At 47.1% G+C, this 25000-nt stretch overlaps 1 protein-coding gene across 1 annotated transcript in view; it reads left to right on the top strand.

The window, feature by feature from the left end:
* The first annotated feature begins 19415 nt into the window (after window positions 1-19415).
* LOC109882723 (multiple EGF-like-domains 11) overlaps window positions 19416-25000 on the top strand; it is a 183049-nt gene continuing 177464 nt past the window's right edge. The window contains exons 1-2 of the mRNA XM_031832825.1: window positions 19416-19767; window positions 19948-20037. Coding sequence (XP_031688685.1) covers window positions 19416-19767; window positions 19948-20037 — 442 coding nt within the window. The remainder of the gene's footprint in view (window positions 19768-19947; window positions 20038-25000) is intronic.

Raw genomic sequence — 25000 nt, 5'->3', positions numbered from 1 at the left:
AAACAATTACCCCCCACCAACACACACACACGCCATGTGGGACACACACTCACATGTGTTTATGGCAGGCGGAGATTGTCTCAAAGTGTGTTTTCACATTATCCAGATGCTTTGATCAGACACATTTCTCCTCCCTCAAACTTAACTTGTTTAAATATGTCGTGTTAGAAAGACTGGATAAAACAAACACACCCTCTTTGGTATTGAAACTAACAGATAAAACATACCCTCTTTGGTATTGAAACTAACAGATGAAACACACCCTCTTTGGTATTGAAACCAATGGATAAAACACACCCTCTTTGGTATTGAAACCAATGGATAAAACACACCCTCTTTGGTATTGAAACCAATGGATGAAACACACCCTCTTTGGTATTGAAACTAACAAATAAAACACACCCTCTTTGGTATTGAAACCAATGGATGAAACACACCCTCTTTGGTATTGAAACTAACAAATAAAACACACCCTCTTTGGTATTGAAACCAATGGATGAAACACACCCTCTTTGGTATTGAAACTAACAAATAAAACACACCCTCTTTGGTATTGAAACCAATGGATGAAACACACCCTCTTTGGTATTGAAACCAATGGATGAAACACACCCTCTTTGGTATTGAAACTAACAAATAAAACACACCCTCTTTGGTATTGAAACCAATGGATGAAATACACCCTCTTTGGTATTGAAACCAATGGATGAAATACACCCTCTTTGGTATTGAAACCAATGGATGAAATACACCCTCGTTGGTATTGAAACCAATGGATAAAACACACCCTCTTTGGTATTGAAACCAACAGATAAAACACACCCTCTTTGGTATTGAAACCAATGGATGAAACACACCTTCTTTGGTATTGAAACCAATGGATGAAACACACCCTCTTTGGTATTGAAACTAACAAATAAAACACACCCTCTTTGGTATTGAAACCAATGGATGAAATACACCCTCTTTGGTATTGAAACCAATGGATGAAATACACCCTCTTTGGTATTGAAACCAATGGATGAAATACACCCTCGTTGGTATTGAAACCAATGGATAAAACACACCCTCGTTGGTATTGAAACCAATGGATAAAACACACCCTCTTTGGTATTGAAACCAACAGATAAAACACACCCTCTTTGGTATTGAAACCAATGGATGAAACAGACCCTCTTTGGTATTGAAACCAATGGATAAAACACATCCTCTTTGGTATTGAAACCAACAGCGGTGTGCTGTAGAAACAGCTTGTTGTGTTCATCTAACTTAGAACACAACACACCAGACACAGACGGAGGACATGATAATGTCCCATGATTGGTTCTCAGTAAAACAAATGTAAGCAGTCATAACTAATGACAGCCAGCCGGCTCCAGAGACCATGGTGCTGCTGTCACCAACATACAGGATGCCTAACAGAGGGGCTATCATCTCTCTCTCTACAGCAGGAAAAGAATCCTGCAGCAACATGAAATGTGAATTGTTATTTGGATTACAATTCATGTACGTTTTTGGACATAATAATCAAGTGGACATAATACACTTTAGAACCTTTTTTAAAACTTGGATACACTAAAAGTTTGAAAATTCCTTCAGCAAAAGGATAATCAAATTATGATATGGCATATATATATATATATATATATATATATATATATATATATCTCACTCTCTCTTTCTCTGTCTGTCAAACTCCCTCAGTCTCCTCTCTCTTTATCCCCCCCCCCCTCTCTCTCTCTCTCTCTCTCTCTCTCTTTTCTCACTTTCTCTCTCTGTCTCTCCCGCCCTCTCTCTAAGCAGAACCAGCTGTAGCTACAGACAGTGGATACAGAATGCTTAACATGCAGACTAGCATCCTCCTAGCCTGGTTACCAGTCTATTTGTTTATCATTCCACTCCATGCCAACATATGACAAGGACTGGGAAGGAGTGGAATGATAGCACCAACAGACTGGTACCCAGGCTAGCATCTTATTGACTGCACCTGGCCATGCAGTGTGTTGGTGTTCCGTTGCTGTTTGTTTTACAAGGTTACACTCACCCGCTCTCACCCCTTCACACTCTATCTTCTCTCTCTCTTCCCTTTCTCTTCCCTCTCTCTTCCCTTTCTCTGCCCTCTCTCTTCTCTCTCTCTTCTCTCTCTTCTCTTTCTCTCCTCTCTTTCTCTTCTCTCTATCTTCCCTCTATCTCCTCTCTCTTCTCTTTCTCTTCTCTTTCTCTTCTCTTTCTCTTCCCTCTCTCTTTCTCTTCTCTTTCTCTTCTCTCTCTCTTCCCTCTATCTCCTCTCTCTTCTCTTTCTCTTCTCTTTCTCTTCCCTCTCTCTTCTCTTTCTCTTCTCTTTCTCTTCCCTCTCTCTTCTCTTTCTCTTCCCTCTCTCTTCTCTCTCTCTTCCCTCTATCTCCTCTCTCTTCTCTCTCTTCTCTTTCTCTTCCCTCTCTCTTCTCTCTCTCTTCCCTCTATCTCTTCTCTTTCTCTTCTCTTTCTCTTCCCTCTCTTCTCTTTCTCTTCCCTCTCTCTTCTCTTTCTCTTCCCTCGCTCTTCCCTCTCTCTTCTCTTTCTCTTCCCTCTCTCTTCTCTTTCTCTCCCCTCTCTCTTCCCTCTATCTTCTCTTTCTCTTCCCTCTCTTCTCTCTCTCTTCCCTCTCTCTTCTCTCTCTCTTCCCTCTCTCTTCTCTTTCTCTTCCCTCTCTCTTCCCTCTCTCTTCTCTTTCTCTCCTCTCTTTCTCTTCTCTCTATCTTCCCTCTATCTCCTCTCTCTTCTCTTTCTCTTCTCTTTCTCTTCTCTTTCTCTTCCCTCTCTCTTTCTCTTCTCTTTCTCTTCTCTCTCTCTTCCCTCTATCTCCTCTCTCTTCTCTTTCTCTTCTCTTTCTCTTCTCTTTCTCTTCCCTCTCTCTTCTCTTTCTCTTCTCTTTCTCTTCCCTCTCTCTTCTCTTTCTCTTCCCTCTCTCTTCTCTCTCTCTTCCCTCTATCTCCTCTCTCTTCTCTCTCTTCTCTTTCTCTTCCCTCTCTCTTCTCTCTCTCTTCCCTCTATCTCTTCTCTTTCTCTTCTCTTTCTCTTCCCTCTCTTCTCTTTCTCTTCCCTCTCTCTTCTCTTTCTCTTCCCTCGCTCTTCCCTCTCTCTTCTCTTTCTCTTCCCTCTCTCTTCTCTTTCTCTCCCCTCTCTCTTCCCTCTATCTTCTCTTTCTCTTCCCTCTCTTCTCTCTTCCCTCTCTCTTCTCTTTCTCTTCCCTCTCTTCTCTCTCTCTTCCCTCTCTCTTCTCTTTCTCTTCCCTCTCTCTTCTCTCTCTCTTCCCTCTCTCTTCTCTTTCTCTTCCCTCTCTCTTCTCTCTCTCTTCCCTCTCTCTTCTCTTTCTCTTCTCTCTCTTCTCTCTCTCTTCCCTCTCTCTTCTCTTTCTCTTCCCTCTCTCTTCCCTCTCTCTTCTCTTTCTCTTCCCTCTCTTCTCTCTCTCTTCCCTCTCTCTTCTCTTTCTCTTCCCTCTCTCTTCTCTCTCTCTTCCCTCTCTCTTCTCTTTCTCTTCCCTCTCTCTTCCCTCTCTCTTCTCTTTCTCTTCCCTCTCTCTTCTCTCTCTCTTCCCTCTCTCTTCCATCTCTTCCCCCTCTCTTCCCACTCTCTTCTCTCTCTCTTCCCTCTTTCTTCTCTCTCTTCCCCCTCTCTTACTTCTCTTCCCTCTCTTCCCACTCTCTTCCCACTCTCTTCTCTCTCTCTTCCCTCTTTCTTCCCCCTCTCTTACTTCTCTTTCTCTCTCGCTCTCTCTCTTTCCTCTCTCAATTCTATTCGCTTTATTGGCATGACGTAACAATGTACATATTGCCAAAGCTTATTTTGGATATTTACAATATAAAAATAAATAGAAATGAGAATCTAAATTGTCAACTGCACAACAGTAACAACAATAACCAAGGGTCAAAATAGCCATACATTGAACAATAACAGTAAGCATACAGTAGAGGACATGTGCAGGTTGATTGGTCTGTCAGACACTGTCCCTCAACTTATGGCAGGCAGCAATGTAGTGCGCTGCCAACCCACAGCTCTCTGCGTCCTCCCCCAACAGGACAGGTAGCCTATCCTCGTCAGAGAGGTCTTTGAAACCTTGAATAAGGGTTTCAGATTTGGGGAAATGACACTCTCTAATTGTTTTATAATGTTTACATTTTGTCAGGAAATGCAGCTCCGTCTCAGGTTCTGCTGTGGTGCAGTGGTTGCACAGCCTTTCCTCTACAGGGAGCCAGGTTTTCCTGTGTCTACCCTTCTCAATGGCTCACTGAGCCTGTACTTTGTCAAGGTTTTTCTAAGGTTTTGATCAGTAATCATGGTCAAATATTTAGCCACAGTGTACTGTCAATTTAGGGCCAGATAGCACTGCATTTTGCTCTGTGCTTGTGTTTGTGTTTCCCAATAAGCAATATAGTTTTGTTTTGACTGTGTTGTAATTTGGTTTATTCTGATTGATTGGATGTTCTGGTCCTGAGGCTTAGTAGAACAGGTTAGTGAACTCAGCCCCAGGACCAGCTGGATGAGGGGACTGAGGCTTCAGTGTGTTAGTAGAACAGGTTAGTGAACTCAGCCCCAGGACCAGCCGGATGAGGGGACTGAGGCTTCAGTGTGTTAGTAGAACAGGTTAGTGAACTCAGCCCCAGGACCAGCTGGATGAGGGGACTGAGGCTTCAGTGTGTTAGTAGAACAGGTTAGTGAACTCAGCCCCAGGACCAGCTGGATGAGGGGACTGAGGCTTCAGTGTGTTAGTAGAACAGGTTTGTGAACTCAGCCCCAGGACCAGCTGGATGAGGGGACTGAGGCTTCAGTGTGTTAGTAGAACAGGTTAGTGAACTCAGCCCCAGGACCAGCTGGATGAGGGGACTGAGGCTTCAGTGTGTTAGTAGAACAGGTTTGTGAACTCAGCCCCAGGACCAGCTGGATGAGGGGACTGAGGCTTCAGTGTGTTAGTAGAACAGGTTAGTGAACTCAGCCCCAGTACCAGCCGGGTGAGGGGACTGAGGCTTCAGTGTGTTAGTAGAACAGGTTAGTGAACTCAGCCCCAGGACCAGCTGGATGAGGGGACTGAGGCTTCAGTGTGTTAGTAGAACAGGTTAGTGAACTCAGGACCAGCTGGATGAGGGGACTCTTTTCTTTGCTCAGCTCTTGACATTGCAGGGCTTGGTAATGATATGAGAGGGGGTCACTGTATTTTAGATGCTTCCAAAACTTAATTGCTCTTTTTTGAGTTTTTATTATTAGTGGATATTGGCCTAATTCTGCCCTGCATGTATTGTTTGTAGTTTTCCTCTGGACATGTAGGAGAATCTTACAGAACTCTGCATGCAGGGTTTCAATGGGGTGTTTATCCCATTTGATGAAATCTTGTTTTGCAAGTGGACCCCACACATTGCTGATATAAAGTGCAATTGGTTCAATGACATATTCAATCAGTTTTAGCCATATTTTAATAGGTATTTCAATTTGAATTAGTTTTTTAATGGCGTAGAATGCCCTGCATGCTTTCTCTCTCAGTTCATTCACTGCCTCATTAAGGTGTCCAGTTGAGCTTATTTTTAAACCTAAGTCAGTGTAGTGTGTGCAGTACTCTATATATTTAAACCTCAGTAATTGTAGTGTGTGCAGTACTCTATATATTTAAACCTCAGTAATTGTAGTGTGTGCAGTACTCTATATATTTTGTACCAATTGAGAACTTTGGTCCAAGTCCCTGAGATCTGGATCTTCTCTGGAAAATAATTATTTTAGTCTTTTGGGGTTTACTGCCAGGGCCCAGGTCTGGCAGTACTGCTCTAGCAGGTCCAGGCTCTGCTGTAGGCCATGTGCTGTGGGTGACAGCAGGCATAGGTCATCTGTGAAGAGTAGGCATTTAACTTCTGAATTGTGGAGACTAACACCAGGGGCTGAGGATTTTTCTAGAATAGTGGCCAATTCGTTGATGTAAATATTGAAGAGTGCAGGGCTCAGATTACAACCCTGGCGACGGCCCCGCCCCTGGTTAAAGAATTCTGTTTTTTTCTTACCAATTTTAATGCTGCACGTATTGCCAGTAAACATTGATTTAATTATGTCATATGTTTTACCCCCTACACCACTTTCAATAACTTTGTAGAATAACTTTGTAGAATAACTTTGTAGAACAGTCCTGCAAAATAGAATCAAATGCTTTTTGAAAGTCGATAAAGCAAGCGTATGTCTTGGTATTATTTTGGTGGACATGTTTATCTATCAGGGTGTGTAGGGTGTAAATATAATCAGTTGTGCGATGTTTTGGTATACATCTAATTTGGCTTTTACACAAGACATTGTGCTTATTAAGGAAGTTTAGAACTCACATTGATAATACTACAGAAAACCTTCCCCAGGTTACTGTTCACACAAATGCTTCTGTAATTGTTAGGGTCAAATGTCTCTCCGTTCTTAAAGATTGGGGTTATGAGTCCTTGATTCCAGATGTCATCGAAATAACCTACACTCAGGATCAAATTAAACAGTTTTAATATGGCCAATTGAAATTTTGCACTAGTAAGTTTGAGCATCTCATTTAGGATGCCATCAGGTCTGTATGCCTTTATAAATTTGAGAGCCTGAAGTTTCTTATAGAGATCCTGGTCAGTAATTGGGGAGTCCAGTGGATTTTGGATTATGTGCGTGTGTGTGTGTGTGCATGCGCGCGTGTGTGTGTGTGTCTGTGTCTGTGTGTGTGTGTGTGCATGCGCGTGTGTGTGTGTGTGTGTGTGTGTGTGTGTCTGTGTGTGTGTGCATGCGCGCGTGTGTGTGTGTGTGTGTGTCTGTGTGTGTGTGTGCATGCGCGCGCGTGTGTGTGTGTGTGTGTGTGTGTGTGTGTGTGTGTGTTTAGTGCAGATGCATTGGAGGAGCTGTTTAGTCTCCCTCAACCCTACAGAGTTCTCCTGTCCTCTGACGACCTCCGCGTAGCTGCGCTGGTCCTGCTGTTGGGCCCTGTTGAGTGGAGGAGGGCCAGTTCTGGGCCGTGGGGCTTCCTCTCTGGTCTGGTAGGGGTGGTGGTCTGGTGTGGTGTAATAGGCTGGGCCCGGTCTGGCTAAGCCAATGGAAGTGGTGATGCTCTGGTGGTGGGTGGGGCCTGCGGTGTGCGCTGGGTCTGGTGGGGTGTTGAGAGGGCCTGGGGCTCCTTGGTGGTGCAGTGGTCTGGTGGGGGTCTCTGGGTGTTCCTCTGTCCAGTGCGGTATGGGGTGTGCTGGGTCTGGTGGGGTGTTGAGAGGGCCTGGGGCTCCTTGGTGGTGCAGTGGTCTGGTGGGGGTCTCTCTGGGGTTCCTCTGTCCAGTGCGGTATGGGGTGTGCTGGGTCTGGTGGGGGTTGAGAGGGCCTGGGGCTTCTTGGTGGTGCAGTGGTCTGGTGGGGGTCTCTGGGTGTTCCTCTGTCCAGTGCGGTATGGGGTGTGCTGGGTCTGGTGGGTTGTTGAGAGGGCCTGGGGCTCCTTGGTGGTGCAGTGGTCTGGTGGGGGTCTCTGGGTGTTCCTCTGTCCAGTGCGGCATGGGGTGTTTGTCTACCAAGTGCCACGTCCTTTAGAGGCTTGGCAAACATCCCTACTGTCTGCTTCCTCAGGTGGAAGTGGACGTGCAGATGCTCTGGGGTGATTGTTGGGTGGTGAGTAACGTGTACGTTCTGGAGAAGGCCACACCCTCTGGTGATGTCAGCATTGACTTTCTGAATGGTACGGGGATGAAAGTCTTTGCAGGGCAGCAGAGTGGAGATGGTGATGTGGGAGTTGGGGAACCACTCAGAAGCCCTCTCTGCCTCTCTGTTGACCAGGCTGCCTACTCTGTCCTGCTCCTCCCGCAGGTTGTTGGTGCCGGTGTGAATAATAATGTGGCCTGGTGTAATAAAGTCAGGCTGGGACAAGATGTAGAGTGCATCCTGTGTTTTTGGGCACCATATTTTGGACATCTTGTGTTGGGGGAAGAGTTTATTCTCTTGGATGAATTTCCATTTGAGTCAGTGAGGATGGCCACCTCAGTGGGTTTTACCAGAGTAGTGGGTTTACGGTCTGGGGCTGGGGTACACAGGGCCTGTGTACATGGAGGGGTGTCTGTGGCTGGGGTACACAGGGCCTGTGTACATGGAGGGGTGTCTGTGGCTGGGGTTCACAGGGCCTGTGTACATGGAGGGGTGTCTGTGGCTGGGGTACACAGGGCCTGTGTACATGGAGGGGTGTCTGTGGCTGGGGTTCACAGGGCCTGTGTACATGGAGGGGTATCTGTGGCTGGGGTACACAGGGCCTGTGTACATGGAGGGGTGTCTGTGGCTGGGGTACACAGGGTCTGTGTACATGGAGGGGTGTCTGTGGCTGGGGTACACAGGGCCTGTGTACATGGAGGGGTGTCTGTGGCTGGGGTACACAGGGCCTGTGTACATGGAGGGGTGTCTGTGGCTGGGGTACACAGGGCCTGTGTACATGGAGGGGTGTGTGGGGGTGTGTCAGGGGGGGGGCAGAGAGCTTCTCTCTGTAGTAGGTGTCTCCATGTGAGCCTCCTTGTTGACTGGGGGTGTGGGTAAAGGGTTGTCGGTATGGGGGGGGGGGGGTTGTGGGTAAAGGTGGGTCAGTGGGGTTGTTAGGGGTGGTGAGGGGCTGCTCCTTCAGCTCAGTAACCCATACCTCTAACAGAGCCAGCCTGTCTCTCAGCTGTCTGGAGGTAGTGTGGTCTTGGTCCTGGTGGTTGTAGGCAGGCAGGGGGGAGGATAGCCCTGCTGTTGGGGTGCCTGAGGTGAGGGGAGAGGTCAGGGTGGGGAAGTCCTGCACAACAGAGCTGAGTGCAGCCTCACTGCCCTGGACCATGACAGTGTGGCTTTGGTACATGTTTTCCTGGTCCTCATCGCTGTCCTCAAACATGTGGATTTGCCTTCCCTTGCAGAGGCCTGTCTTTGTGGTACAGCTGAAATGCCTGGTTACAGCTGTATGCCAGGCAGTAGTGTTGTCTGTGTAAAATAACAGGTTTGTAACAGTCCTGTTTTGTGAGCAGTCGTCAAACACAGTTTCTGGCTTCTCCCTCTGAATTCTGTGTTTAAAATGGATTCTTCCTTTCTCTGATATGATTTCTGCTGGATATTCCCCCCCTAAAAAGTGTGGGAAAGTATCTCAGTCTCTGCTGCTGCCTCAGTGGCCATGTTGTTACGGTTACCACCAGTAAACAGCTGGAGCTAGACGGTAAGCTAGCTGACAGATTTGAGTTTGGCGAGCTAGCACGATGAAAATTGGTGTTTTAACTTACTCCCTGTCAATCTTTTCCCCCTGTGTTGATCTTCAGGTGTACAATTTGATTACCTACACATTTTTTTGTTAATTTAATCGTGTCAATCTTGCTCTTAACAACCAAAAAGTTATAACAAGTCAGGAGCTGTTCTTCTGCATAACAGTGTCTAATACGGTGTCTGTCTCCTAGACTCCCTCTGACCTCCACTAATACTGTGTCTGTCTCCTAGACTCCCTCTGACCTCCACTAATACTGTGTCTGTCTCCGAGACTCCCTCTGACCTCCACTAATACTGTGTCTGTCTCCTAGACTCCCTCTGACCTCCACTAACACTGTGTCTGTCTCCGAGACTCCCTCTGACCTCCACTAATACTGTGTCTGTCTCCTAGACTCCCTCTGACCTCCACTAACACTGTGTCTGTCTCCTAGACTCCCTCTGACCTCCACTAACACTGTGTCCCTGTGTCTGTCTCCTAGACTCCCTCTGACCTCCGCTAATACTGTGTCTGTCTCCTAGACTCCCTCTGACCTCCACTAACACTGTGTCACTGTGTCTGTCTCCTAGACTCCCTCTGACCTCCTCTAACACTGTGTCACTGTGTCTGTCTCCTAGACTCCCTCTGACCTCCACTAATACTGTGTCCGTCTCCTAGACTCCCTCTGACCCCCACTAACACTGTGTCACTGTGTCTGTCTCCTAGACTCCCTCTGACCCCCACTAACACTGTGTCACTGTGTCTGTCTCCTAGACTCCCTCTGACCTCCACTAATACTGTGTCTGTCTCCTAGAGTCCCTCTGACCTCCACTAACACTGTGTCTGTCTCCTAGACTCCCTCTGACCCCCACTAACACTGTGTCACTGTGTCTGTCTCCTAGACTCCCTCTGACCCCCACTAACACTGTGTCACTGTGTCTGTCTCCTAGACTCCCTCTGACCTCCACTAATACTGTGTCTGTCTCCTAGAGTCCCTCTGATCTCCACTAACACCGTGTCTGTCTCCTAGACTCCCTCTGACCCCCACTAACACTGTGTCACTGTGTCTGTCTCCTAGACTCCCTCTGACCTCCACTAATACTGTGTCTGTCTCCTAGACTCCCTCTGACCTCCACTAATACTGTGTCTGTCTCCTAGACTCCCTCTGACCTCCACTAATACTGTGTCTGTCTCCTAGACTCCCTCTGACCTCCACTAACACTGTGTCTGTCTCCTAGACTCCCTCTGACCTCCACTAACACTGTGTCTGTCTCCTAGACTCCCTCTGACCTCCACTAACACTGTGTCCGTACTGCAGCACCATAGTCCACCTGTCTGTTTATGCCCTCAATTGTGGAACAGTGGAGTCAGTGTACTGCAAATAAGCCCCTTATCCACCTTGTATAAGCAGTGTACTCCTCCTACTCCTCTTCCTCTATTCCTCCTCCTCCTCTTCCTCCTCTCCTTACTGCAGGAGTTTCTTCTTGGCCCTGCCATCAGACTAGCGTCCCGTCCAGGAGGTGTGTTTGCACAATAAGCTACCTCACGCTACAGGATCTTGGAGATAGGCTGTTGCCCCATATGGGCCGTTCTGATTGTACAAAACACATGTTAAGGCGTTATGCACCTTATTCGTGTATCAGGTTGTTGTCCTGTCCCAAGGATGGAGCACAGGGATTGTTTTTTTTACAGGACAAGGGGAAGGAGAGGTGAATCATTACTGTAATTGGGGTGAGAGGAGAGCGCTAACTATATTGCTGATGAGGACAGTTCTACAAGGAGATGTGGATCAGGTTGTGATGAATAAATAAGCTGTAGGTTTACCGCATCAAGGCTCCGGCTTCGCTTTAGTAGCCTGGTCTCAGATCTGTTTGAGGCTTCGCTTTAGTAGCCTGGTCTCAGATCTGTTTGAGGCTTCGCTTTAGTAGCCTGGTCTCAGATCTGTTTCAATGCATCGCTTTAGTAGCCTGGTCTCAGATCTGTTTCAATGCATCACTTTAGTAGCCTGGTCTCAGATCTGTTTCAATGCATCGCTTTAGTAGCCTGGTCTCAGATCTGTTCGAGGCTTTGCTTTAGTAGCCTGGTCTCAGATCTGTTTCAATGCATCGCTTTAGTAGCCTGGTCTCAGATCTGTTTGAGTCTTCGCTTTAGTAGCCTGGTCTCAGATCTGTTTCAATGCATCGCTTTAGTAGCCTGGTCTCAGATCTGTTCGAGGCTTTGCTTTAGTAGCCTGGTCTCAGATCTGTTCGAGGCTTTGCTTTAGTAGCCTGGTCTCAGATCTGTTTCAATGCATCGCTTTAGTAGCCTGGTCTCAGATCTGTTTCAATGCATCGCTTTAGTAGCCTGGTCTCAGATCTGTTTCAATGCATCGCTTTAGTAGCCTGGTCTCAGATCTGTTTCAATGCATCGCTTTAGTAGCCTGGTCTCAGATCTGTTTGAGGCTTCGCTTTAGTAGCTTGGTCTCAGATCTGTTTCAATGCATCGCTTTAGTAGCCTGGTCTCAGATCTGTTTGAGGCTTCGCTTTAGTAGCCTGGTCTCAGATCTGTTCGAGGCTTTGCTTTAGTAGCCTGGTCTCAGATCTGTTTCAATGCATCGCTTTAGTAGCCTGGTCTCAGATCTGTTTCAATGCATCGCTTTAGTAGCCTGGTCTCAGATCTGTTTCAATGCTTCGCTTTAGTAGCCTGGTCTCAGATCTGTTTGAGGCTTCGCTTTAGTAGCCTGGTCTCAGATCTGTTTCAATGCATCGCTTTAGTAGCCTGGTCTCAGATCTGTTTCAATGCATCGCTTTAGTAGCCTGGTCTCAGATCTGTTTGAGGCTTCGCTTTAGTAGCCTGGTCTCAGATCTGTTTCAATGCATCGCTTTAGTAGCCTGGTCTCAGATCTGTTTCAATGCATCGCTTTAGTAGCCTGGTCTCAGATCTGTTTCAATGCATCGCTTTAGTAGCCTGGTCTCAGATCTGTTTCAATGCATCGCTTTAGTAGCCTGGTCTCAGATCTGTTTCAATGCATCGCTTTAGTAGCCTGGTCTCAGATCTGTTTGAGGCTTCGCTTTAGTAGCCTGGTCTCAGATCTGTTTCAATGCATCGCTTTAGTAGCCTGGTCTCAGATCTGTTTCAATGCATCGCTTTAGTAGCCTGGTCTCAGATCTGTTTCAATGCTTTGCTTTAGTAGCCTGGTCTCAGTTCTGTTCGAGGCTTTGCTTTAGTAGCCTGGTCTCAGATCTGTTTCAATGCATCGCTTTAGTAGCCTGGTCTCAGATCTGTTTCAATGCATCGCTTTAGTAGCCTGGTCTCAGACCAAACAGTGAAAACATTATTTTTTTTTATTTTTTATCTGAGCAAATTTATTCAAAATAAAAATCTAAAAACCCTTATTTACATAATTATTCAGACTCGAAATTGAGCTCAGAAAAAAATGTCTGCAGCATTGAAGGTCCCCAAGAAAACACCAGTCTCCATCATTTTTAAAAGGAAGAAGTTTGGAACTACCAAGACCCTTTCAAGAACTGTCCGCCAAACGGAGCAATCATCTCTGCAGCACTCCACCAACCAGGCCTTTATGGTAGAGTAGCCGGAAAAAGCCACTCCTCAGTAACGTGACGGCCCGCTTGGAGTTTGCCAAAAGGCACCTAAAGGACTTAGACCATGAGAAACAAGATTCTCTGGTCTGATGAAACCAAGATTGAACTCTTTGGCCTGAATGCCAAGCATCACATCTGGCGGAAACCTGGCACCAAAGATGAAGCATGATGGTGGGCTCCAGAGTGGCTCAGCAGTCTAAGGCACTGCATTTCAGTGTTAGAGTCATCACTACAGACCCTGGTTCGACCCTGGGCTGTATCACAACCGGCCGTGATCGGGAGTCCCATAGGGCTGCGTGCAATTGGCCCAGTGTCGTCTGGGTTAGGGAAGGGGTTGGCCGGGGTTGGCCGTCATTATAAATAAGATTTGTTCTTAACTGACTTGGCTTGTTAAATAAAGGTTCAATAAATAAAAAAAACATTTGAAATGCTGTGGATGTTTTTCAGTAGCAGGGACTGGGAGACTAGTCAGGATCAAGGTAAAGATGAACAGAGCAAAGTACAGAGAGATCTTTGAATAAAACCTGCACTCATGACCTCAGACTGGGTGGAAGGTTCACCTTCCAACAGAACAACGACCCTAAGCACACAGCCTCTGATTGCCAGAGCCCGGACTTGAACCCGATCTAACATCTCTGGAGAGACCTGAAAATAGCTGTGCAGCAACACTCCCCATCCAACCTGACAGAGCTTGAGAGGATCTGCAGAGAAGAATGGAAGAAACAGGTGTGCCTTGTAATGTCATACCCAAAGGTGCTTCAACAAAGTAGTGAACACTTTTTAAAATTGTATTTTATAAGCAATAATGTCTTTATCATTATGGGGTGTTTTGTGTAGATTTATGAAAAAACAAACTATTTTATCTATTTTAGAAAAAGGCCGTAACGTAAGTGTCACGTTCTGACCTTAGTTCTTTTATTATGTCTTTGTTTTAGTATGGTGAGGCCGTGAGTTGGGGTGGGTTGTCTATGTTCCTTTTTCTATGATTTGGTATTTCTATGTGTTTGGCCTGGTATGGTTCTCAATCAGAGGCAGCTGTCAATCGTTGTCCCTGATTGAGAACCATATTTAAGGAGCCTGTTTTCTATTGTGTTTTGTGGGTGGTTGTTTTCATTCTTTGTGTGTCTGCACCAGACAGAACTGTTTCGGTTGTTTTCAGTCTTTGTGTGTCTGCACCAGACAGAACTGTTTCGGTTGTTTTCAGACTTTGTGTGTCTGCACCAGACTGAACTGTTCCGGTTGTTTCCAGTCTTTGTGTGTCTGCACCAGACAGAACTGTTCCGGTTGTTTCCATTCTTTGTGTGTCTCCACCAGACAGAACTGTTCCGGTTGTTTCCATTCTTTGTGTGTCTGCACCAGACAGAACTGTTTCGGTTGTTTCCATTCTTTGTGTGTCTCCACCAGACAGAACTGTTCCGGTTGTTTCCATTCTTTGTGTGTCTCCACCAGACAGAACTGTTCCGGTTGTTTCCATTCTTTGTGTGTCTGCACCAGACAGAACTGTTCCGGTTGTTTCCAGTCTTTGTGTGTCTCCACCAGACTGAACTGTTCCGGTTGTTTCTTTGTGGTTTTGTTATTCAGTTTACTTTATTAAAAAGAGGACCACGTACGACGCTGCGCATTGGTCCTCACCTTATTCCACCGACGACGTCCCTTACAGTAACAAATTGTGGAAAAGGTCAAGGTGTCTGAAATCTTTCCGAAGGCACTGCATGTAGACATTAGTTTGAAATGTCGTCTTGCAGTGCTTCATTCTGTACATATAGAATGTATGTGTCTGCATGCGTTTGTGTTTCTCCACTGCTGCCCTTAAAGACCCTACACTGTGTTAGAGCTCCACTGCAGAGATTCTTTGCTGCAGGGTTCTGTATTGGTCCACTAGGTTACTACTCCTGTAGGGTTCTGTATTGGTCCACTAGGTTACTGCTCCTGGCTGTAGGGTTCTGTATTGGTCCACTAGGTTACTGCTCCTGGCTGTAGGGTTCTGTATTGGTCCACTAGTTTACTGCTCCTGGCTGTAGGGTTCTGTATTGGTCCACTAGTTTACTGCTCCTGCAGGGTTCTGTATTGGTCCACTAGGTTACTACTCCTGCAGGGTTCTGTATTGGTCCACTAGTTTACTGCTCCTGGCTGTAGGGTTCTGTATTGGTCCACTAGTTTACTGCTCCTGCAGGGTTCTGTATTGGTCCACTAGGTTACTACTCCTGCAGGGTTCTGTATTGGTCCAGTAGTTTACTGCTCCTGCAGGGTTCTGTATTGGTCCACTAGTTTACTACTCCTGTAGGGTTCTGTATTGGTCCACTAGTTTACTGCTCCTGTAGGGTTCTGTATTGGTCCACTAGTTTACTGCTCCTGCAGGGTTCTGTATTGGTCCACTAGTTTACTGCTCCTGCAGGGTTCTGTATTGGTCCACTAGTTTACTGCTCCTGCAGGGTTCTGTATTGGTCCACTAGTTTACTGCTCCTGCAGGGTTCTGTACTGGTCCACTAGTTTACTGCTCCTGCAGGGTTCTGTATTGGTCCACTAGTTTACTGCTCCTGCAGGGTTCTGTATTGGTCCACTAGTTTACTACTCCTGTAGGGTTCTGTATTGGTCCACTAGTTTACTGCTCCTGCAGGGTTCTGTATTGGTCCACTAGTTTACTGCTCCTGCAGGGTTCTATATTGGTCCACTAGTTTACTGCTCCTGCAGGGTTCTGTACTGGTCCACTAGTTTACTGCTCCTGCAGGGTTCTGTATTGGTCCACTAGTTTACTGCTCCTGCAGGGTTCTGTATTGGTCCACTAGTTTACTGCTCCTGCAGGGTTCTGTATTGGTCCACTAGTTTACTGCTCCTGCAGGGTTCTGTATTGGTCCACTAGTTTACTGCTCCTGCAGGGTTCTGTATTGGTCCACTAGTTTACTGCTCCTGCAGGGTTCTGTATTGGTCCACTAGTTTACTACTCCTGTAGGGTTCTGTATTGGTCCACTAGTTTACTACTCCTGTAGGGTTCTGTATTGGTCCACTAGTTTACTACTCCTGTAGGGTTCTGTATTGGTCCACTAGTTTACTACTCCTGCAGGGTTCTGTATTGGTCCACTAGTTTACTACTCCTGCAGGGTTCTGTATTGGTCCACTAGTTTACTACTCCTGGCTGCAGGGTTCTGTATTGGTCCACTAGTTTACTGCTCCTGCAGGGTTCTGTATTGGTCCACTAGTTTACTGCTCCTGCAGGGTTCTGTATTGGTCCACTAGTTTACTGCTCCTGTAGGGTTATGTATTGGTCCACTAGGTTACTACTCCTGTAGGGTACTGTATTGGTCCACTAGGTTACTACTCCTGCAGGGTTCTGTATTGGTCCACTAGGTTACTACTCCTGGCTGCAGGGTTCTGTACTGGTCCACTAGGTTACTACTCCTGTAGGGTTCTGTATTGGTCCACTAGGTTACTACTCCTGTAGGGTTCTGCATTGGTCCACTAGGTTACTACTCCTGTAGGGTTCTGTATTGGTCCACTAGGTTACTACTCCTGCAGGGTTCTGTATTGGTCCACTAGTTTACTACTCCTGTAGGGTTCTGTATTGGTCCACTAGTTTACTGCTCCTGTAGGGTTCTGTATTGGTCCACTAGGTTTCTACTCCTGGCTGTAGGGTTCTGTATTGGTCCACTAGGTTACTACTCCTGGCTGTAGGGTTCTGTATTGGTCCACTAGTTTACTGCTCCTGTAGGGTTCTGTATTGGTCCACTAGGTTACTACTCCTGTAGGGTTCTGTATTGGTCCACTAGTTTACTGCTCCTGTAGGGTTCTGTATTGGTCCACTAGTTTACTGCTCCTGGCTGCAGGGTTCTGTATTGGTCCACTAGGTTACTACTCCTGTAGGGTTCTGTATTGGTCCACTAGTTTACTGCTCCTGTAGTGTTCTGTATTGGTCCACTAGGTTACTGCTCCTGTAGTGTTCTGTATTGGTCCACTAGTTTACTGCTCCTGGCTGCAGGGTTCTGTATTGGTCCACTAGTTTACTGCTCCTGGCTGTAGGGTTCTGTATTGGTCCACTAGGTTACTACTCCTGGCTGCAGGGTTCTGTATTGGTCCACTAGTTTACTACTCCTGTAGTGTTCTGTATTGGTCCACTAGGTTACTACTCCTGGCTGCAGGGTTCTGTATTGGTCCACTAGGTTACTACTCCTGTAGTGTTCTGTATTGGTCCACTAGGTTACTACTCCTGGCTGCAGGGTTCTGTATTGGTCCACTAGGTTACTACTCCTGTAGGGTTCTGTATTGGTCCACTAGGTTACTACTCCTGCAGGGCTCTGTATTGGTCCACTAGTTTACTACTCCTGGCTGCAGGGTTCTGTATTGGTCCACTAGTTTACTACTCCTGGCTGTAGGGTTCTGTATTGGTCCACTAGGTTACTGCTCCTGCAGGGTTCTGTATTGGTCCACTAGTTTACTACTCCTGGCTGCAGGGTTCTGTATTGGTCCACTAGTTTACTGCTCCTGTAGGGTTCTGTATTTTGTCCACTAGGTTACTGCTCCTGGCTGTAGGGTTCTGTACTGGTCCACTAGTTTACTACTCCTGCAGGGTTCTGTATTGGTCCACTAGTTTACTGCTCCTGGCTGTAGGGTTCTGTATTGGTCCACTAGGTTACTGCTCCTGCAGGGTTCTGTATTGGTCCACTAGGTTACTACTCCTGGCTGTAGGGTTCTGTATTGGTCCACTAGTTTACTGCTCCTGCAGGGTTCTGTATTGGTCCACTAGTTTACTACTCCTGTAGGGTTCTGTATTGGTCCACTAGTTTACTACTCCTGGCTGTAGGGTTCTGTATTGGTCCACTAGTTTACTACTCCTGGCTGTAGTGTTCTGTATTGGTCCACTAGGTTACTGCTCCTGGCTGTAGGGTTCTGTATTGGTCCACTAGGTTACTGCTCCTGGCTGTAGGGTTCTGTATTGGTCCACTAGTTTACTGCTCCTGGCTGTAGGGTTCTGTATTGGTCCACTAGTTTACTGCTCCTGGCTGTAGGGTTCTGTATTGGTCCACTAGTTTACTGCTCCTGGCTGTAGGGTTCTGTATTGGTCCACTAGTTTACTACTCCTGTAGGGTTCTGTATTGGTCCACTAGGTTACTGCTCCTGGCTGCAGGGTTCTGTATTGGTCCACTAGGTTACTACTCCTGCAGGGTTCTGTATTGGTCCACTAGGTTACTACTCCTGGCTGCAGGGTTCTGTATTGATCCACTAGAGGACATCTTGGACCAGTGTCCAGATCCTTCTCTTGATTAACATCCAGTCGGGACCTAGACTTTTTAATTAGTTAATTTATTCCCCCTAGAAAGATAAAGATACTGATTCCTCATTAACTGTGTGCTGCCAGGTAGACAATAGCAGTCGCATCTTGTTACCCTGGCACAAAATCGTAAGTTCAGTCCTGAGATCAGTGGTTCCTTTAAGCCTCTGGTCTGTGGACCGGCACCCGTTCCCTGGGATGTTGCAGAACCGCTAAACATGAATCCCTCAGATGCTATCTGACACTGATTTAATACATTCTAAAGGGGTGGTTTTATGCATAGCAGAAGAGGTTGAGAAATGCTACACAAGAAGCTATAGGTTCCATCCAGGCGGTAAACAGCTCTTCAGATACTAAGATTATGCTTCCTGTATATTGGTCTCCTAATAAGTCACTGGGCCTTGCTGCCCAAGATGAATTAGACCACAGAGGCACCTACAGACGCAGAGCGCACTCTCTCTATCTATCTCTCTCTTTCTGTCTCTCTGTCTCTCTCTCTCCCTCTCTCTCCGTCTCTCTCTCTCCGTCTCTCTCTCTCTGTCTCTTTCTCTCTCTCCGTCTCTTTCTCTCTCTCCATCTCTTTCTCCCTCTCTCTGCCTCTCTCTCTCTCTCTCTCTCTCTCTCTCTCTCTCTCTCTCTCTCTCTCTCTCTCTCTCTCTCTCTCTTCAGCAGTCCCTCCCCTCTATGACTATTGGTTGTAGTTTGTTCTGTACATTAGTAAACCCATCCATCAGCCTCCTTGACAGTGTCCATGTGTTGCTGAGGTTGTGTGGTTACAGTAATAAATAACATGGTAATAGGTGTCCACCTGCTGGGGACAGGGGTCTGGTCACACACACACACACACACACACAGGGGGCTGGTCTCACACACACGCACACGCACACATACACACACACAGGGGGCTGGTCTCACACACACACGCACAAATGCACACGCACCACACACAGGGGGCTGGTCACACATGTACACACACACAGTCACACACACACACCCAGACACACACACACACACACACTGGGGACTGGTTGTGTAGGAGTGTTTCTGCTGTAGTAATTAATGAAACATGAAAACATATTTCAAGATGCTGGAACAGTCCACCTTTTCCTCTTACAACAAAACGAGTCCTGAATAGAAATACCATAGAAGAAGAATAGTTGATCTATTTACCTGGTCGGCTTGTTGTTGTGTTCTATGATTATGTAAATTATCCTCTCGAGGCACATTCAAGTTATGAGGGAGGGCCGTGGGGAGGGACATAGGGAGGGCCGTGAGGAGGGCCGTGAGGAGCGCTATAGGGAGGGCCTTGGGGAGGGCCTTGGGGAGGGCCTTGGGGAGGGCCGTGGGGAGGGTCATAGGGAGGGACATGAGGAGGGCCGTGGAGAGGGCCATAGGGAGGGCCATGGGGAGGGCCATAGGGAGGGCCATGGGGAGGGCCATAGGGATGGCCGTGAGGAGGGACATGGGGAGGGCCATAGGGATGGCCGTGAGGAGGGACGGCCGTGAGGAGGGCCGTGAGGAGGGACATGGGGAGGGCCGTGAGGAGGGACATGGGGAGGGCCATAGGGAGGGCCGTGAGGAGGGACATGGGGAGGGCCATAAGGAGGGCCGTGAGGAGGGACATGGGGAGGGCCGTGGGGAGGGCCATAGGGAGGGCCGTGAGGAGGGACATGGGGAGGACCATAGGGATGGCCGTGAGGAGGGACATGGGGAGGGCCGTGAGGAGGGATGTGGAGAGGACCCCGCAAAGGACAACAGAAAACACACCACTTTTAACAGTGACACCATAATGACTAAATAGGACACACCTGAGTGTGGTTAATGTCTCTAGGACGGTCTCTGCCGTCCTCTGGTGACAGGTAGAACCATGACAACCTGAGTGTGGTTAATGTCTCTAGGACGGTCTCTGCTGTCCTCTGGTGACAGGTGTAACCATGACAACCTGAGTGTCCTTAATGTCTCTAGGACGGTCTCTCTGCTGTCCTCTGGTGACAGTTGAAACCATGACAACCTGAGTGTCCTTAATGTCTCTAGGACGGTCTCTGCTGTCCTCTGGTGACAGTTGAAACCATGACAACCTGAGTGTCCTTAATGTCTCTAGGACGGTCTCTCTGCTGTCCTCTGGTGACAGGTGTAACCATGACAACCTGGGTGCCCTTAATGTCTCTAGGACGGTCTCTGCCATCCTCTGGTGACAGTTGAAACCATGACAACCTGAGTGTCCTTAATGTCTCTAGGACGGTCTCTCTGCTGTCCTCTGGTGACAGTTGAAACCATGACAACCTGAGTGACAGATGCATTAGGACAAGCAGTCAAAGCACAACAACTCAATCAGCAGCTTTAAACAGCAGTTGTAATGGTCTTGGTTAAAAAGAGGGGGACCCCAGCTTTCCATTCCTACTTTATTTATTTCTCAACTCCTAAATATGCGCAAACTGCACCATTTAAAACCCTGAGTTTTTACCAATGGCACGGTTGGATAGAGGAGTGTGGGGCGAGATTGAAATGCCTTTGAACGGGGTATGGTAGTAGGTGCCAAGCGCACCGGTTTGTGTCAAGAACTGCAACACTGCTGTTTTGTTTAGCTCAACAGTTTCCAGTGTGTATCAAGAATGGTCCGGCACCCGAAGGACATCACCCAGCCCAGCTATTAGGACATCACCTAGCCCAGCTATTAGGACATCACCTAGCCCAGCTATTAGGACATCACCCAGCCCAACTATTAGGACATCACCCAGCCCAACTATTAGGACATCACCCAGCCCAACTATTAGGACATCACCCAGCCCAACTATTAGGACATCACCCAGCCCAACTATTAGGACATCACCCAGCCCAACTATTAGGACATCACCCAGCCCAGCTATTAGGACATCACCCAGCCCAGCTATTAGGACATCACCCAGCCCAGCTATTAGGACATCACCCAGCCCAGCCCAGCTATTAGGACATCACCCAGCCCAGCTATTAGGACATCACCCAAACCAGCCTAGCTATTAGGACACCACCCAGCCCAGCTATTAGGACATCACCCAGCCCAGCTATTAGGACATCACCCAGCCCAGCTATTAGGACATCACCCAGCCCAGCCCAGCTATTAGGACATCACCCAACCTGTCCCAGCTGTGCCATAGTGGTGATCATCATCAGACAGAGTGACTGTTTACCCTCAGCCTGGTTCCACATCTGTCTGTGCTACCTTGACACGGGCTTAACAAGAAGTTGTCAAGACAGCACTAACAGATCGGGAACCAGGCTAGTTGGCCTAACATCCAGTTTTCAGAGGATCAGCCTGCCCTTAGCCTGCTCCCAGACCAGTTTGTTCTGTCTTGCCAACTCCTATGGTCATTACAGTGCATACAGCACTAACAGACCTGGAACCAGGCTAGTTGGCCTAACATCCAGTTTTCAGAGGATCAGCCTGCCCTTAGCCTGCTCCCAGACCTGTTGGCCCTGTCAATGCAGGGCTCCAGACTTCCACCATTAAGTTACACACATTTTATTGGTGGCGCTGGTGCGAGCTGCACACTCTACCTGGTCACCTCGAGGGGGCGGATAAAAGTAGTAAAGTAGATTATTCTCAGGATTCCTGTACTAACAGTGTCTGTCCTGCCTATATTCCTGCCTGTTTCGCTGGGGTCGGCTGATGTAATGAGCTGATCCTCTCACCCCCCCCCCCTCGTGTGCCCGTTGTGATTGCATAACATTTCAGAAGAAAAACATTTGGACATGGACTAGTGGTCCCTGCTCTGGTACTGATTAAACCTCCCACTTTGGGCTGCATGTATCAATGTGTAGTACATACATGCATAATCTATGAGCAGAATTACTGTCTAACCTTAATTAAACATGAAATCCCTAGTTTGAAAGCAACTGTTTTCTGGAATCTGTGCTGTCTCCTTTTTCCACTACATTTCCCCTCCACGTGGGCCATCCCCCTATAACAATTTGTGTTCCAACCAATGAGATTCAACCCCTCTCCATTTGAGTGACAGCTAGAGCGAGAGACAGAGAGAGAGAGAGAGACAGAGTGCAATGACGTGGTGTTATAAGCATTTTTTGGGGGGACTACTTTAGTCTCTTGAGCTCTTACTTTCAGAAGTGCTGGCTAAAAAGTACCAGAGAATCCCTTTAAGGAGATGAGGGTCTCAGCTTTTTTTATACCTTTATTTAACTAGGCAAGTCAGTTAAGAACAAATTCTTATTTTCAATGACGGCCTAGGAATAGTGGGTTAAGTGCCTGTTCAGGCGCAGAACGGCAGATTTGTACCTTGTCAGCTCAGGGGTTTGAACTTTCAACCTTCCGGTTACTAGTCCACCTTGCTAACCATTAGGCCACCCTGCTTTCCATAGCTATTATGTCGTTTTTTTGTCAATGATCATTTTTGAGCTCAAACAACACTGTTTTACAATCAAGATATTGAAATACGGAGCGCGCAAAATTGTGCATCGGCCATCGGCCTCGCCCGAACCAGGGACCCTCTGCACTCATAGACAACTGACACCCACGAAGCATCGGGGAACCACTACTTCAAGGCCTCAGAGCAAGTGACGTCACCGATTGAAACGCACCACCGCTAACGAGCTAGCCATTTCACATCCGTTACACTCACCCCCCCTTTTGACCTCCTCCTTTTCCTCAGCAACCAGTGATCCGGGTCAACAGCATCAATGTAACAGTATAACTTTAGATCGTCCCCTCGCCCATACTGGCCTCGCTCGAACCAGGGACCCTCTGCACACATCAACAACAGTCACCAACGAAGCATCGTTACCCATCGCTCCACAAAAGCCGCGGCCTCTTTACAAGTTTAGTTTTTTAGGTTAGATTAATACATAAAACACAAAACACTACATCGTAGCTACGAGCAGATGTGTTCTATTTAGTGTTAGCCATGTGTGTTGTGTTTCCACAATCTTCAGGTGGTGAATTAGCACCAATACAATTATATTATATTATTATATATATATTATATAACATTTTATAACAATTTAATTATATTATATTATTATATATATATTATATAACATTTGTGAACATAAAGATAAAGGCAAATGCATCTCTATTGAAAATAAAAATATATAAAATAAATACATATCGATAAACAACCCAAACTGTCACTGGATTAGGTTGTATATATATCTGTATATAAATCTTATTTTGAATAATTTATTCCTGCTTGGACAAGTTATGAGTTGAATACTATGACGTCTTATTAAACATCTTATTAAATGTGAATTACAAGAAGATGACTGAAATATATGATATTATATATATTATTATAATATATATATATATATATATATTCTGTATATATATATATTTTTGGGGTATAAATAATAGTCAGGGTCCTTGAAGAACTGGGCTGAAGAACTGGGCTGAAGAACTGGGCTGAAGAACTGGGCTGAAGAACTGGGCTGAAGAACTGGGCTGGGTTTCTGCACTTCCTCTTCTCTGTAGAAAACATCTGAGAAACATTCTGCTTGAGTTCTGGAGAACTTTCTGAATGAAGCTCAGCTGCTCGAAAGCTGTGGGGGGGGGGTGTATGTGGGGGGGGTTTATGTGGGGGGGGTTTATGTGTGGGGGGGGGTTTATGTGTGGGGGGGGGTTTATGTGGGGGGGGTTTATGTGGGGGGGTTTATGTGGGGGGGGTTTATGTGGGGTTTTTATGTGGGGGGGGGTTTATGTGGGGGGGGGGGTTATGTGGGGGGGTTTATGTGGGGGGGTTTATGTGGGGGGGGTTTATGTGGGGGGGGGTTATGTGGGGGGGGGTTTATGTGTGGGGGGGTTTATGTGGGGGGGTTTATGTGGGGGGGGTTTATAATCAAATCCAATTGTATTTGTCACATGCGCCGAATACAAAAGGTGTAGACCATACAGTGAAATGCGTACTTACAAGCCCTAAAAACCCCATTGTTGGTTAAGACAAAAAAGACCAAAATAAATAAATAAATCTACATGTATATATTTTTTTACAAATAATTAAATAGAGGGGGGGTACCGGTACAGAGTCAAAGTGCGGGGGTACCGGTTAGTCGAGGTAATTGAGGTAATATGTACATATAGGTAGAGTTAAAGTGACTGGGTAACAGAGAGTAGCAGCAGCGTAAAAAAATGGGGGGGGGGTCAATGCAAATAGTCTGGGTAGCTGATCTGATTAGTTGTTCAGGAGTCTTATGGCTTGGGGCTAGAAGCTGTTTTAGAAGCCTCTTGGACCTAAACTTGGCGCTCCGGTACCGCTTGCCGTGCGGTAGCAGAGAGAACAGTCTATGAGTCTGGAGTCTTGACAATTTTTAGGGCCTTCCTCCGCCTGGTATAGAGGTTCTGGACGGCAGGAAGCTTGGCCCCGGTGATGTACCAGGGCCGTACGCATTACCCTCTGTAGTGCCTTCCTCTGACACTGCCTGGTATAGAGGTCCTGGACGGCAGGAAGCTTGGCCCCAGTGATGTACCGGGGCCATATGCACTACCCTCTGTAGTGCCTTCCTCTGACACCGCCTGGTATAGAGGTCCTGGACGGCAGGAAGCTTGGCCCCAGTGATGTACCGGGGCCATATGCACTACCCTCTGTAGTGCCTTCCTCTGACACCGCCTGGTATAAGAGGTCCTGGACGGCAGGAAGCTTGGCCCCAGTGATGTACTGGGCCGTTCGCACTACCCTCTGAAGTGCCTTGCGGTCGGAGGTCGAGCAGTTGCCATACCAGGCAGTGGTGCAACCCGTCAGGATGCTCTCGATGGTGCAGCTGTAGAACCTTTTGAGGAACCTTTTGTTGTCGTGCCCTCTTCACGACTGTCTTGGTGTGTTTGGACCATGTTAGTTTGTTGGTGATGTGGACACCAAGGAACTTGGAGCTCTCAACCTGCTCCACTACAGCCCCGTCGATGAGAATGGGGGCGTGCTCGGTGCTCCTTTTCCTGTAGTCCACAATCATCTCCTTTGTCTTGATCAC

The sequence above is a fragment of the Oncorhynchus kisutch genome, linkage group LG10 (assembly GCF_002021735.2).
Source record: "Oncorhynchus kisutch isolate 150728-3 linkage group LG10, Okis_V2, whole genome shotgun sequence".
NCBI lineage: Eukaryota > Metazoa > Chordata > Actinopteri > Salmoniformes > Salmonidae > Oncorhynchus > Oncorhynchus kisutch.
This window is presented reverse-complemented; position numbering and strand designations above follow the sequence as displayed.